The 14,915-nt window shown below is 44.4% G+C and overlaps 1 protein-coding gene across 1 annotated transcript in view; it reads right to left on the bottom strand.

The window, feature by feature from the left end:
- The window catches only part of LOC127008245 (uncharacterized), a 14,417-nt gene extending 2,154 nt beyond the window's left edge, over positions 1-12,263 (bottom strand). Inside the window, exons 1-15 of the mRNA XM_050879989.1 lie at positions 12,173-12,263; positions 11,624-11,651; positions 10,997-11,264; positions 10,655-10,733; positions 9,496-9,571; positions 9,075-9,186; positions 8,560-8,635; positions 7,638-7,719; positions 7,198-7,377; positions 6,042-6,115; positions 3,854-3,926; positions 2,127-2,273; positions 1,657-1,745; positions 839-920; positions 526-675 (exon numbers count right to left, since the gene is read on the bottom strand). Coding sequence (XP_050735946.1) covers positions 526-675; positions 839-920; positions 1,657-1,745; positions 2,127-2,273; positions 3,854-3,926; positions 6,042-6,115; positions 7,198-7,377; positions 7,638-7,719; positions 8,560-8,635; positions 9,075-9,186; positions 9,496-9,571; positions 10,655-10,733; positions 10,997-11,264; positions 11,624-11,651; positions 12,173-12,187 — 1,531 coding nt within the window. The 5' untranslated portion in view covers positions 12,188-12,263. The remainder of the gene's footprint in view (positions 1-525; positions 676-838; positions 921-1,656; positions 1,746-2,126; positions 2,274-3,853; positions 3,927-6,041; positions 6,116-7,197; positions 7,378-7,637; positions 7,720-8,559; positions 8,636-9,074; positions 9,187-9,495; positions 9,572-10,654; positions 10,734-10,996; positions 11,265-11,623; positions 11,652-12,172) is intronic.
- Between the last annotated feature and the right edge of the window lie 2,652 nt (positions 12,264-14,915).

Below are 14,915 nucleotides of genomic sequence, written 5' to 3'. Positions count from 1 at the left end.
TACTACTTGGCACTAAATCTATACATAGCACCCTTTCATCTATTGCGTCTAGAACCCCCTTTCCTTCCCTACTCATGTCACTCCCGACTCACTCTAATGTCACTCTCCACCACTGTAGCCTCATAGTCCAAATTGGAAATGTTGGTGGCTTTTGGGCCAGTGTCTGGTGCCTCTGAGACATAGGATGGCCGACCTGAGCAGGGAGAACGAGAGGCGACACCTCATCCAGGTCTCAACGTGGCTCCTTGGCTGATGCTTCTTTTCTGTGATCAGTTCCGCGAGTCGTGCCTAGAAGCATCGGGCCCTGGGACCCATCCCGCCGGATATGGTGAAGAGGAGGGGGGTGAAGCTACTACTGCTACTACTACTACTACTACAACTACTGCTGCTGCTATTACTACAACTATTACTACTACTATTACTACTATTACCACCACCGCTACTACTACTACTACTACTACTACTACTACTACTACTACTACTACTACTACTACCACTCCGGGCATCATCATCAGCAGCACTCACCTTCCCCTTCATCGCTGCCGATGCCTGGCCCGGCCGTGACCCGCACCGTGATCTGCCCCGTCACCAGGACATGGTGACGACCCCGCACCGTAGCCACCACCGTGTACTCCCCGGGCACAGCGTACACGTGCGACTCCGTTAGCGGTGGTTCTGGGGCAGAAATAAAACAGGTACGAAAATATACCAAAGACACACACAGAAAATAGAAAGATAAGAAATTCTCAAACACACACACACACACACACACACACACACACACACACACACACACACACACACACACACACACACACACACACACACACACACTTACCATTGGGCCAATCGCCATAAATCTCTGGTGTCCCGTCGCCAAAGTCAATGGTCCAATCAATCTTTCTATTAGAATGTCGTACCTGCAGAGAAGACTGTCATGAAAGTGCTGAAAGAAGGCTCCCCCGTCTAGCCGCACTCTCATCCCCCAACACTTTATTTTTTCTCCCCACCCACCCATCACACTTCCATCATGAGAGCAATAGGTCTTCAACAAATATTTCTGAAACCAATACTGTTAAATTAGGTTTGCATCAGTCATAGTTACATATTTCAATCCAATGCTCCCGGCAATAAACAACAAAAAAAAGCCCACTAATCGCTGCTCCCGCAAAAGCAAACAGGAGTGGCCACGAGAGGTCAATTTCAGATGGATATCCTGCAGCCTCGCGCGTTGTTATGAGTCGGCCGAGCATCACCACCTTCCTGACCCTCATGCTCCGCCTCTCCAAGCACACTGTTCCACTCACGCACCCTAACTGTTCCTTCCTCATCTTGCTCCTCATCCCCGTCACTCTGATCCAATGCTCTCATGTTCGACATCAGAGCTACTCAGCCGTGCAACACCAGTCACCACCTTCCTCACCTTCATTTTCCGCTGCCAGCGCACTACTCCACCGACTCATAAACCTCTGTGTGCTCAAAACCTCGATCTTGCTCAAAGCAGCGTGATGGTGAACATTAAAGGAGAGAAGTTCACCCACGCCCCCGAACTGTTCCACCCTCATCTTGCACCTCATCCCCGTCACTCTGATCCAGTCCTCTCACGTCCCCACCCCTTCCCCGCCCCTTCCCCAGCCCTACGCATCTCATCCTCACCTGGATGTTGAAGAAGAAGAAGTAGCCCACGACGCCTTCCATCGGGTAGGCGACGATGAAGATGGAAGAATCGGGTGGGTTAGGTGGACCTGTAGGGAGGAGGAGGAGGAGGAGGAGGAGGAGAAGCAAGAAGAGGAGAAGGAGTATTAGGAAATTGGATTAGGATTGCTGTATCGTGGTGAGCTCTGTACTCATGCTAATTGTACCATTGTTGACATTGATATTTTTTTCTTATGACTTGTTTGTTGCGTTGCTTGTTTAAATTTGCTACTTGTTACTAACATAATTGTTATTATTATTATTATTATTATTATTATTATTATTATTATTATTATTATTATTATTATTATTATTATTATTACTCTTATTATTATTGTATTCATCATTCTCATCATCATCATCACCAGTTCTACCCGACATAAATATTTTATATGACTACTGTTGCTAATACTACCACTGCTATTACTTACGAGGCGCAACATCAGTGTTAGGGTCATCGTCCACATGTATGGTCAGAGTTTCAATTATATATTGGCCGTCGGCGTAGGTAGTGACGGCCACCGTGTAGGTTCCCGCCTTCCCGTAGGTCACCGTCGTAGTGTAGGTCATTGTACCGTCTGTTGGAGGGAGTGTTCCGGGGTGAGGGGCGGCGGGGACAGGGCGGGGACGAGGCCATGAGGACGTAGCGGCCAGCTTTGATCTCGGCACCACATAACTTCGTCCCGCAGTAGTTGTTTATAAAAGAAAGTTTCTATTATAAGGCAAAGTATAATATAGACTCGTGTTTTTGCAGAAAACTATTGCTCTGCCAAGATGATGGAGTATGGAAGAACGGCCAATGGTGCACGCCTGGAGAACTTTCTTTACATGGACGGGCTTCAGCGTCTGAAATCGCATTTCTAGAGTCGAAGTGTACGCAGAGGCAAGTGAATTTTAAGTGAATAGAGATCTTGAACAATGGTAAGGTTCAGAGGAGCAGAGCGGGACTTGTAGAAATAGTTGAAAGTAGTGAGATAAATATATATTTATATATCCCAAAGCAAATAATATTTTACGACCAGAGTTGTGGATGAATCGAACAGGCTCTGTAATCATGTGGTGAGTTTCAATACGATAGATACCTTCAAGGAAAAGGCTAAATTCATGGATAGGGAGGATATGCGCAAAAACAGCCCTCGTTCAGACGCCCATAGTCGGTGTCACGAGAGCTGGTGGGGATAATGGACTCCCGGACTTGGCATTATTGCTTGGGTGACGGTCTCTGCGCCACTCATTGGCCAGTTGTTTACTATACCTATAATTTATCTATTGATTTAATGTGCGGCAAATTCCGTTTGCCATGACATTGGCTACCGTCTGTCGCTCTCTGCTACCTCTTTAAATCAGCAATGTTCGTATCTTAATGTAGTTATTCCCATAAATGACATTATGTAGAGTGTAGACTAGCACTTTGTAGGAGTAGGGAAAAAAGTTTAGCCTTAACAGGCTTTAATAATATCAAGTTGCCGCTTCAATCCCCGAATATTTTACGACCTTGTTTTGTTATGAATGTCGCTTCAGATTTATCTACTATAGTTCAAAAGGCAAATATTTATCAATAAAGGTATTATTGCATTGGTTTCTAGGCAGTTTAACTTACAACTCAAAAAGGGTTTTGGTAGGAATACAAAGTTAATTTCATGCAAGATAGAACAAGTTAAGAATTTGCCTAGGAGCGCGCAGTACCGTCACCCAAGCAATGATGCGAAGTCCGTGAGTCCCTCCCTGAAGGATTGTCCCCGCCAGCTTTCGTGACACCGACTATGGCTGCATTATGTCCTTATGCTATTAAATATGAACTCGTATTATTATTATTATTATTATTATTATTATTATTATTATTATTATTATTATTATTATTATTATTAACACCATTATTATTATTATTATTATTATTATTATTATTAACAACACTATTATTATTATTATTATTATTATTATTATTATTATTATTATTATTATTATTATTATTATTATTATTATTATTATTATTATTATTATTATTATTATTATTATTATTATTATTATAATTATTATCTGCATCAACTTGGGTATCGACAGGTCATGTTGTCATTGTGTGGTAACGTTTGTAAGCTTGTAATGCGAGTTGACTGACACACATACACACACACACACACACACAGGTCTACATACTCACCCTTATCCTCATGTAACTTGTTTGCTAATCCGTCACCGAAGTCGAAAACGGCGCTTGTAAATGGATCACTGGCCTGCAGAGAGAGAGAGAGAGAGAGAGAGAGAGAGAGAGAGAGAGAGAGAGAGAGAGATTGCTTCGTAAATATCTACTAAGTGTGCATTATTTCTCCCTCTCTCTCATGGTTGCTTATTTTTTTTACAGCAAAGGAGACAGCACAAGGGCACAAAAAAAAGAAACAATAAAAAAAAAAAAATAAGACCGCTACTCGCTGCTCCTGTAAGGAATCCGAAGAGGTGGCCGAAAGAGCAGTCGATTACGTGAGAGGAGGTGTCCTGATACCTTCCTCTTGAATGAGTTCAAGTCGAAGGCAGGAGGAAATACAGTTAAAGGAAGATCGTTCCAGAGATTACCAGAGTGAGGTATGAAAGAGTGAAGATGCTGGTAACTCGTGCGTAAGGGATTTGGACAGTATAGGGATGAGCTTGAGTAGAAAGTCGTGTGCGGCGGGGCCGCATGAGGGGGGAGGCATGCAGTTAGCAAGTTCAGAAGAGCAGTCAGCGTGAAAATATCGATAGAGGATAGAAAGGGAGGCAACATGGCGGCGGAATTTGAGAGGTAGAAGACTATCAGTAAGAGGAGGAGAGCTGATGAGACGAAGAGCCTTAGACTCCACTCTGTCCAGAAGAGCTGTGTAAGTGGAGCCCCCCCATACGTGAGATGCATACTCCATACAAGGGCGGACAAGGCCCCTGTATATGGATAGCAACTGTGCGGGGGAGAAGAACTGGCGGAGACGATACAGAACGCCCAACCTCGAGAAAGCTGATTTAGTAAGAGAGGAGATGTGAAGTTTCCTGTTAAGATTTTGAGTTAAGGATAGACCGAGGATGTTTAGTGTTGAAGAAGGTGACAGTTGGGTGTTGTCGAAGAATAGAGGATAGGTGTTTGGAAGATTGTGTCGAGTTGATAGGTGGAGAAATTGAGTTTTTGAGGCACTGAAGGACACAAGGTTCCTCCTACCCCAATCGGAAATGATAGCAAGGTCTGAGGTTAAGCGTTCTGCAGCCTATAGCCTGGAGTCATGTAATTCCTGTTGAGAGGATCTTCTGTTGAAAGAAGTTGGATAATGCAGAGTGGAGTCATCAGCGTATGAATGGATAGGACAGTTTGTTATAGAAAGAAGATTATTGATAAATAATAGGAGGAGAGTGGGTGATAGAACAGAGCCTTGTCGAACACCACTGTTGATAGGTTTAGGAGAAGAACAGTAACCGTCTACCACCGCAGAAATAGAACGGCCGGAGAGGAAACTGGAGATAAAGGTACAGAGAGAGGGACAGAATCCGAAAGAGGGCAGTTTAGAATGCAAAGACTTGTGCCAGACTCTATCGAAGGCTTTCGATATGTCTGAGAAAGTTTCACCGAAACGGCTAAGAGAGGATGACCAAGAATCAGTTAAGAGAGCAAGAAGATCACCAGGAGAACGCCCCTTGCGGAACCCATACTGGCGATCAGATTGAAGGTTAGAAGTGGAAAGATGCTTTTGAATCTTCCGGTTATGGATTGATTCAAAAGCTTTAGATAGACAGGAAAGTAAATCTATAGGGCGGTAGTTTGAGGGATTGGAACGGTCACCCCTCGTAGGCACAGGCTGTGCGAAGGCGTACTTCCAGCAGGAAGAGAAGGTAGATGTTGATAGGCAGAGACGAAAGAGTTTGACTAGGCAGGGTGTCAGCACAGAAGCACAGTTTTTAAGGACAATAAGAGGAACTCCATCAGGTCCATATGCCTTCTGAGAGTTGAGGCCAGAGAGGGCATAGAAGACATCATTCTTAAGAATCTTAATAACAGGCATGAAAGGTTTTGACACGTGTTACTTTGTCTTTAAAGTATTTGCCAAGTTTAGTTCCACTTCTTAAGTACATTTTAATTTTGTATTGCAGATACTTTTCCCTTAAGTTTCACCTTTAATTGTCTCCTCTTAAATGTATAATAAGTAAAGTTTCACCTTTTCAGTATTTGATAAGTGCAGTTTCAGATATTAAGTATATACTAAGTGTAGTTTCATCTTTAAATTTAGTGTTGTTTCACTTCCTAGTTGTCTGTGGAGTCTCATGTCTCCCACATGTGTGTGTCGGCGGCGAGCCTTGTCACCATGGTCAGGGCGTGGCACGCACGCCTTGCTTACCTGCAAGGTGAGGGTGACGGTGTCTCCCAGTGTGACGTGGTGGCGGTCCGCGGTGAAGGACAGCACGGGGAACGCTGTGGGAGTGGGAGGGAGAGTGAGGAACACACACACACACACACACACACACACACACACACACACACACACACACACACACACACACGCACGTACGCATGCACGCACCCACGCACACACACACACACACACACACACACACACACACACACACACACACACACACACACACACACACACACTTGTGACCCAGTCCTGACCTAGGTCGGACGTGGGTCATGGCGCTCCGAAAGGAGTAGCCCGGGGCCAGCCTGTTGGCCTCTCCCCTTCCCCTTCATCCCCGTCTCCCCTTACATCAAGAAGCCTACTTCAAGAAACACTACTTAGCAAGTTATTTTTGTGACATTAAGTGAAATCATGGTGACCGTCTGACAGAGAGTGAGTGAAGTGCGTGTGTGGTATACCGGGAGGACACAGATCGCCGAGTGTGTCGCCGCCGCGGCCTTCCATTAAGTCCCTGCTGACGCCCCGAGGTCTCCCCAGGCTCACCAGCCCGCCCATCCTGCTGTTTAAGTCTGGTCAGGTGCAGTGCAGTGGAGGCTTCGTCACTCAGGTGGGGGTAATGTGCAGGCTGCTCACCACCGAGGCTGTGCAGTCTGTTCCCAGGAACAACAGCGAGTCTTCACATCTGTCTCGCCACTTGTATTGGATTAGCGCTCCACCTATAAGCCCCTTTCTGAGTGACCACCGATACCGCTTCTACCTGCTCTCAGGCCACTTGCTGCTACCTGACCCAGCATTTTGGCCTGGGGATGACCTCGGATTAACACCTACTCGCCTTCCAGAAGAGGATTACTTTCCCGCCTCATCGCTCTACCACACCGCACTCCACCACCTCTTCACCCCTCAAACATCATCACAACTTTCCCTCCGTTACTGTAAATTACCTACCCCCACACCCCATTCATATTTGTACACTTTGTAATCTTAATATGTACATTTTCAGCCTAACGGCTGCCATCTCCGAAATAAACCGATTATCATTATTATTATTATTATTATTATTATTATTATTATTATTACACACACACACACACACACACACACACACACACACACACACACACACACACACACTCACGTTCTGTAGGTACAAGATGCGAATGATCAACCTCCCAGTGAACGTAGTCTCCAAAGTCCCCAGAGTAGATAAAGCTATAGAAGCTGTAAGGAACGTCTGCGATGACAACGGTGAACAGTACTTGGGAGTCATCGTAATCCGAACTGATCACGTGACTCAGCTGGATCGAAGTCTCACCATCTGAAGGGACAGCTGGGGTTAGAATGGGCTGAGATGCGTGGGAAGGGTTGGCTGTGCAGCAGGGGTGGCGGGGGTAGGGTGTATGTTGAGTATGTTCAGGAGGAAGTTGAATGGAATGGATGAGAAGGTACTTTTCATTGTATAAATTTAATTGTATGTTGGTGTGAATAGCATCTAGAAGGGGGAAACGACCATGTGTGATTACTACTACTACCACCACTATTACTACTACTACTACTACTACTACTACTACCACGTACCATCAAACTCCCCGCTGTGACGCGTGTAAGGCCCATAGAACGCCGCATACCAAGGCCACGGCTGTTGCTCTTCTGAGGTGACCTGTAGACGAGGAGGACGAGGGCGTGGAACACAAAAGGAACACAAAGGAAGAACAAACAACAGCAGACCTTACGAGGCTGTTTGTGACAAGCTACACTAACTATCTAATCAAAGGTGGAAGATGAAGGACAGCAAAGGCGAAGGCTCCTCCCCACCCCCCCATCCCTCCAGCCAAAGCTGGCAGGAAAGGAAAAAGACGAGGAGGAAGAGAAAGAGGACGAGGAGGAATATGACGAGAAAAAGGAAGAGGACAAGGACGAGGAGTAGAATTTGGATTTAATATATTTTCCGTTATCTAAATCTTCGTAGTATTTTTTTATTTACATTTCAAGAATTGATGTATGACCATAATGTGTGTGTGTGTGTGTGTGTGTGTGTGTGTGTGTGTGTGTGTGTGTTAAAAGTAAAGAGTGATTTTGAATAATGTGAAGTAAATAATGTGGTTTTGAAGTAAAGATAAGGATGAAGAAGTTGAGGGGGGCCGGAGGTGGTGTGAGGAGGGAGTGGTGAGAACTGAGGTGTAGCAAGAGGCGTAGTGAGAGGTGTTGTGAGGTGTAATAATAGCAGTGGTGCGAGGAGGGTGTGATAAGAGATGCTGGAGAAAAGGTGATGAGGTGCGAGGAGGGTGTGATGGGTGTGCTGGAGGAGAAGTTATGATGTGTAAGAACTGATGAGGTGCAAGGAGGGTGTGGTGAGGGTTCTGGAAGATGGATGGTGAGTGAGAGGTGATGAAGTGTGGGGAGGTCGTAATGAGGGTACTGGAGGAGGGGAAATGAGGTGCGAGAGGTGAGGAGGTGTGGTGAGGTGTGGTGATGAGGTGTGATATGAAGTAGCACTCACCCTGACCGTCAAGAAAATAGCGCCGCCGACCATCGTCCGTTCGCTTAGGAGGTTAAACTCCACAACGGGGGGGTTACTGTCGAGAGAGAGAGAGAGAGAGAGAGAGAGAGAGAGAGAGAGAGAGAGAGAGAGAGAGAGATGCAACAATTAGTCATAAAACAAGATAAAAGACAGATAAGACAAAGACACATGGAAATATCAGGAAAACATTGGATAAAATATAAGAGAACGAAAACGAATAAGACACACACTCTCTCTCTCTCTCTCTCTCTCTCTCTCTCTCTCTCTCTCTCTCACACACACACACACACACACACACACACACACACACATACACACGCTTTACCACACCAGATGCTTTACTATTATTACTGTTTTACTATTGGTACTTTATATCCTCATTGTCATCATCATCACGCCCACCACCTAACGCCACCATCACCGTCACCATCATCATCGTCATCATCAGAATCACCACATGCAGGGGAGTGGTCGAGGCGTCGCAAGGTACTCACGTTGGCTTGACGGTAATCCTTGCCTCGGCCTCTACTTCCCCGTCAACACGAAGTTTGGCGATGTACACGCCCGGGTTGTTGTACGTGTGGTGCACACACTTTTCCCCTGAGCCTGGAAGAAGGGTGGGGATAAGGACGCTGGGAGGCTGGGGGAGCAGGGGGCGCACAGACGGAAAAACAGACCCGCAGTAATTAGAGTCAGCAGAAAACAAATACTAGAAGTTGCGATTTTTCCAACCCCGAGTCACCTAAGACTCAGATAATAATGAATGAACGGAATGATGTAGAAGATAGACATGCAGAAATCTAATATAATAAAGTCTTGCTTGCCAAGAGGATCTGGCAACACACACACACACACACACACACACACACACACACACACACACACACACACACACACACACACACATTAACCCACCTCCGTACGTCAGGGTTTCGGAACTTCCATCCCCAAACTGCAAAACCACGGCGATAGCTGAACCGCCCGCAGTCTCCTGAGAGAGAAGCACTTGAGGGGTCATGTTCACACACCCGCCTTTTTTTCCACAGTAAAGGAAGCAGATCAAGATCAAAAGCAAAAATAAAAATAAAATAATGCCCGCTAAGTGCCACTCAACGAAAATAACTAACTATTCAAGACATTAAGATTCTTTCACTATTATCCGTGATAACACATCTCTGCTGAGTAAGCCCGTGTTCCACTCCCTGAAAAAAGTGGTTTCTCTAAAGAGGCATTTTTGCAGCGCGTTGGAATTTTAATAGTAACAGACAAGTTATCGTGGAGGTACTGTAGGCGGGAACAGTGCCAGGGTATGAATTTGGTAATAACGGAGTTATTAGATTGTAGTTTCGTTGTTAAATGTGATGATAGTAATATTCTGTTGCATGATTAAAGTAAAAGAGAAAAGTTGACTGGACAGAAATGTTATTTTGGTTGTAGCTGTAGTAATCAATATTAGTGGTAGTAGTTGCCTGGGGTTTTGGTGAAAAGATCGTAATGACAAGACAATGATGGCACTAGAATAAATTGATATAAGAAAAGAAGAAAAGTTTTAAGATAAAGTTGACGACTTACGCCATGACCGTGCGTTGCGCCGCCGGTCATTTTCCTTGAGCCGTTGGGACATCCGGGTTATCTCAATTTGCCTTTCTCAGGTTTATGTAGGTACCCCATTCATCAACCACCTCGAAAGGGATGAACAGCTGACAAGTCTCTGCCCCGACTGTCCCGAAGCTAAGTGTGCTAACCACTACACTACGACACAATTATAAGGATTACACGATGTTACTAAGCAGTAGACGGCATGGTTGACATCGTGTGTATCACATCGGTGGTTATGGAAAGGTAATATTGGCAAATGAAAGTAAACCACAGTCGTAGTAACGATAGAATAACACGTTCCCTCTTTATCCCGTCCTTCCACACACTTCAAGACCTACTGTCTCGCCCCACAACCCACCTTCCACCCGGCTCTTCCTACCACGACGTAGCGGTATCTCAGCGCCTAGGTAGTGTCTGGAGACCCCCTTAGAACACCTCCCTAACACCTAAACCTACACCTGGGAACAATGCATACCTTGAAGCATATATCAACTGATGTGCCCACGTCCACCTCGTCAGGTTCCGCCTCCAAGGAAAACTTCAATACAACGTGCCTGGAGTAGAAGAAGAAAAAGAAGGAGAGAGAGAGAGAGAGAGAGAGAGAGAGAGAGAGAGAGAGAGAGAGAGAGAGAGAGAGAGAGAGAGAGAGAGAGAGAATTTATGCGTCATCATACATTGTTCATAACGCTACACATATAGCACCAAAGATAATATATTAATAACAAAAAAATATCAACTAATACCTGTTTCCTGAGCCACGTAAAAACACCTGTATATCACCTGCCAATCAACACAGCACGTTGAGAGGAACTCTAACCTTTGAACGGCATTAAACCTTGTGTTGTTCCTGGTGGTTTTGGGGATGGTGCTGATGGGCTGAATGGTGGTGGTGGTTGTGGTTGTTGGCTTGATGATGGGTTTAGTAGTGGTGGTGGAGGTGGTGGTGGTTTGCTTGGTGGTGGTCGTGAGTCTGGTGGTAGTGGTCGGCTTAGTGGTGGTGACTTGTCCGGCGGTGGTGGTGGTGAGGGTGGTGTTGCTCTCGGCTTCTTTCCCCGCCGCCAAGTTTCCACCACACCATGCCACTGCTGGGGAGGGCCACGGACATACGCACATACAAAAGTAAATACACACATACCAGTATACTTGTATAGTTGCGTGTACACTCAATAACACATGCCAAGATAAAGACTCAATTTTAAAGCAGTTTATTGCGTATGTGTTTCTTAATGACTGTGCAATGTGTATTATTATCATTATTATTATTATTATTAGCATTATTGTTTTTAGCCTATCATTGTTGTTTTTGCTGTTATAATTAATACTACTACAATCTCTCTCTCTCTCTCTCTCTCTCTCTCTCTCTCTCTCTCTCTCTCTCTCTCTCTCTCTCTCTCTCTCTCTCTCTCTCTCTCTCTCTCTCTCTCTCTCTCTCTCATTATCTTACCTAGCAGCAGCAGCAGGATCTCGTAGCCCTGGAAAAGAGAGAGAGAGAGAGAGAGAGAGAGAGAGAGAGAGAGAGAGAGAGAGAGAGAGAGAGAGAGAGAGAAAAGAATTGGTTAGCCTAGAGGGAAGTTGCAGTACCGTCAAATACTCTTCAAATTTTACCTCTAACTGATTTTTTTCTTTTACTGGCAATTTTTTTCTAAGTTCTCTTGGTAAATCATCAAGGCGACTTTGAGTGAATTTCTTCCTTTTACTTTCATTTATCATGTGTCAGCGTTAAAGGTCTGAGTGACCAACAGAGGAAAATAAATTGACAGACACTCAAACAGACATATAAGAACACCAACGGATGAAACAACACAGACATAAAATAAACGGTCAAACATATCAAGAGACAGACAGACAGACAGACAGAATGATACATACATACATACAGACAGACAGGCAGTGAGAGAAAAACAGACATACAGGCAGTGACAGAAAGACAGGCAGACAGAGAGACAGAATGATAGACAGACAGACGAACAGACAGGTAGACAGACAGACTTACCTTTAGAAACCTCATTTTAAGAAGAAAGTTCAGGTGGGACACGTTGACAACACCTGGAAGAGAACAGCAACAGTAGTATTAGAAGCAGCAGCAGCAGTAGCAATAGTAGAAGTAACAGTAGCAATAGAAACAGGTAAGAGACCAGAGGAACACAACCTTCCCTGCCCCAAACAAGCTGGTGAATGTGTGTGCTTCGGGAAGAGGAGATATGTGTGAGGGAATGTACAGGTAGAAAGGGGAGATGAGGAGGGAGGAGGGAGGCTGGAGGGTGGTGGAAAGTGGGTGAGGCAGAATGGAGAAATGAGGGCGATATAGATAAAGGGGTGAGGGAAAAAAAGGGGGGGGGGGGTTGAGAGGGGTTTTAAAGGGTGAGAGGAGGAAAGGGATGCAAGGGAAGATGAAACAGAAGGGGAGGGGTGATAAAGGATGAAGGGAGGAAAGGGAGGCAAGAGAAATGGGTAAAAAAAGGGAGCGTTGTGAGAGGGATGACTAAGAGCGAGGGAAGGAGTGACATGAGGGGGGTGAGAGGAGTGATAAGAGGAGGGGAAAGGGTAACATAAAGAGGGGTGAGAGCGGAGGAGGAGGGGGAGGGGAGGGCTTGGTCAATGGCTTGCGGGGTCTTCGTTCTAAATATGAAAAATCTGTGCCTCGAGTTGTCTCCGTTGGTTTTACTACCCCCCCGCCAACCACACAGCTGCAGGGGTAAGGGGGGAGAAAATGGGGAAGGGTTAGTGGGGACTTATTGGATCATGTTTATTTGTTTCATTTATTTACTTTTTCGTTGCTTCCTTCCTTCACTTAATCTTGATCTTAATTATAATGCGCAGGGCACCTGTGCAGGTGCATAACACGCATATTCACTTATTAATTAAGCCATTCTCTGGTATTATCATGAGTATTTGCTTTTCTCATTTTTCTTGTGTCAGTGTTACTCTTCATTGTGTAATGTTCTATTCCTTGTTTTTTTTTAAGGCATGTGTCCACAAGTGAGTAAAGTGAGAGAGAGAGAGAGAGAGAGAGAGAGAGAGAGAGAGAGAGAGAGAGAGAGAGAGAGAGAGAGAGAGAGAGAGAGAGAGAGAGAGAGAGAGAGAGACTATTACTTGCCAAAAACGATTGATGGTACCCATCTGTTATTAGAACAAAAAGGTTAAAATTCAATTGTTATTATAATTTTTTAGCTTGCGTCTCCTTTTTTTCCTCCTCTTCTAAAAGACTCAAGCAACTCAACCATTTTCCGGTAGGAGAGGGAACACTGCGAGGAGATTTAATATAGGTCTTCAAATACCAGAATAAGTTAATTACAACGATCACCACCACCACCACCTCACAAACACCATGTCGCTACCACCACCATCACATCACAAACACCACATCGCTACCACCAAAACCACATCACAGACACCACATCGCTACCGCCACCACCACCACCATTAGAACCACATCACCACCACCACCACCACCACAAACAAAATTAATGATCTAGGGCAGTGGTTCTCAACTGGTGGTCCATGGTAACTTTTTGAGTGGTCCACAGGACGTCCACTGTATTTGGTAATAAGCTGGAATATAAAAGTACATAATTTTGAATTTATTGAAAATTTAGGACGAACAATTTATGAAAAAAATAAATGGCCTTTCATTTTATACTATTATTCCTATTTAAAAAAAAAAAATATATATATATATATATATATATATATATATATATATATATATATATATATATATATATATATATATATATATATATATATATATATATTGGCAATCGTTAAGTTGTAGCTGCTAAGTAGCACTTCGAGTCACATTCAGTTTCTAAATTTAACCTATTATAAAAATATTATTCAAGATACACTGTACGACTCAAAATGACGAACAGGCGTGGAGTGAATACAAAGAGTTTTGTATTTTTGATATTTATGTGGGCCATCATTTGGGAGGGTAAATGAGAGCAATGTCTCACATGATGATCTTATCTCTCTCTCTCTCTCTCTCTCTCTCTCTCTCTCTCTCTCTCTCTCTCTCTCTCTCTCTCTCTCTCTCTCTCTCTCTCTCCTTCGATAAAACTTTCCTTAATCTTTTGTTTTTTTCACGTAAAAGGTCAAGTGAAGGGAAGAATCAGAAGAATGTCAGAAAGCTACAGTGGCCCCCATTATATCGGCCAAATCTTCATCACACCCGTTTGGCGGCGCCACCGTCGACCGATTATATTTGCCCCATTGTAGCTATCGCGACTTGTGCATCGTACCATTTATTTGATCTTTGTTAGTATTTAGTGTTGGCTTTTCACAGAGTAAGTCGACGTTTTACAAACTCATTCGTAAAAGAGTGGTATAGAAAAAACAACAAAACTAACTAACCACGCCTTAAAAAACGGGACAAAAAAGAAAAATCAGCGCCATTAGTGTTAGTAAAGACTAATACCACGTTTAGAAATCTGTCGGCTGAACCGCTTCCCACTCCTGTCCTACACCCTCTGGAGGCACTCAGGGTCTCTCAAAGCGTAGGCGGGTGTGTCCTTGAGGCCGCCCAAAGTCATGATTCGTGCAGTTCTTATCATTCATTCGCCATCATTCTCTGTTTCATCGGAAGTTTCCCCAAGCTTGGCGGGCTGTTTCGTAACCCTCGCTGCACCTTTCTAATAAGTTTTATAAAAATATTAGTCTTTAGGTGTTGATTTTTGCGTAATCATCCTATTAAACGGACAAACAAACTAAGCGTTCCAATAGCATAACTTCCATGT

This window comes from Eriocheir sinensis, chromosome 37 (assembly GCF_024679095.1).
Source record: "Eriocheir sinensis breed Jianghai 21 chromosome 37, ASM2467909v1, whole genome shotgun sequence".
NCBI lineage: Eukaryota > Metazoa > Arthropoda > Malacostraca > Decapoda > Varunidae > Eriocheir > Eriocheir sinensis.
Note: the sequence above shows the minus strand (reverse complement) of the source record. Positions and strands in the feature narration are given on the sequence as shown.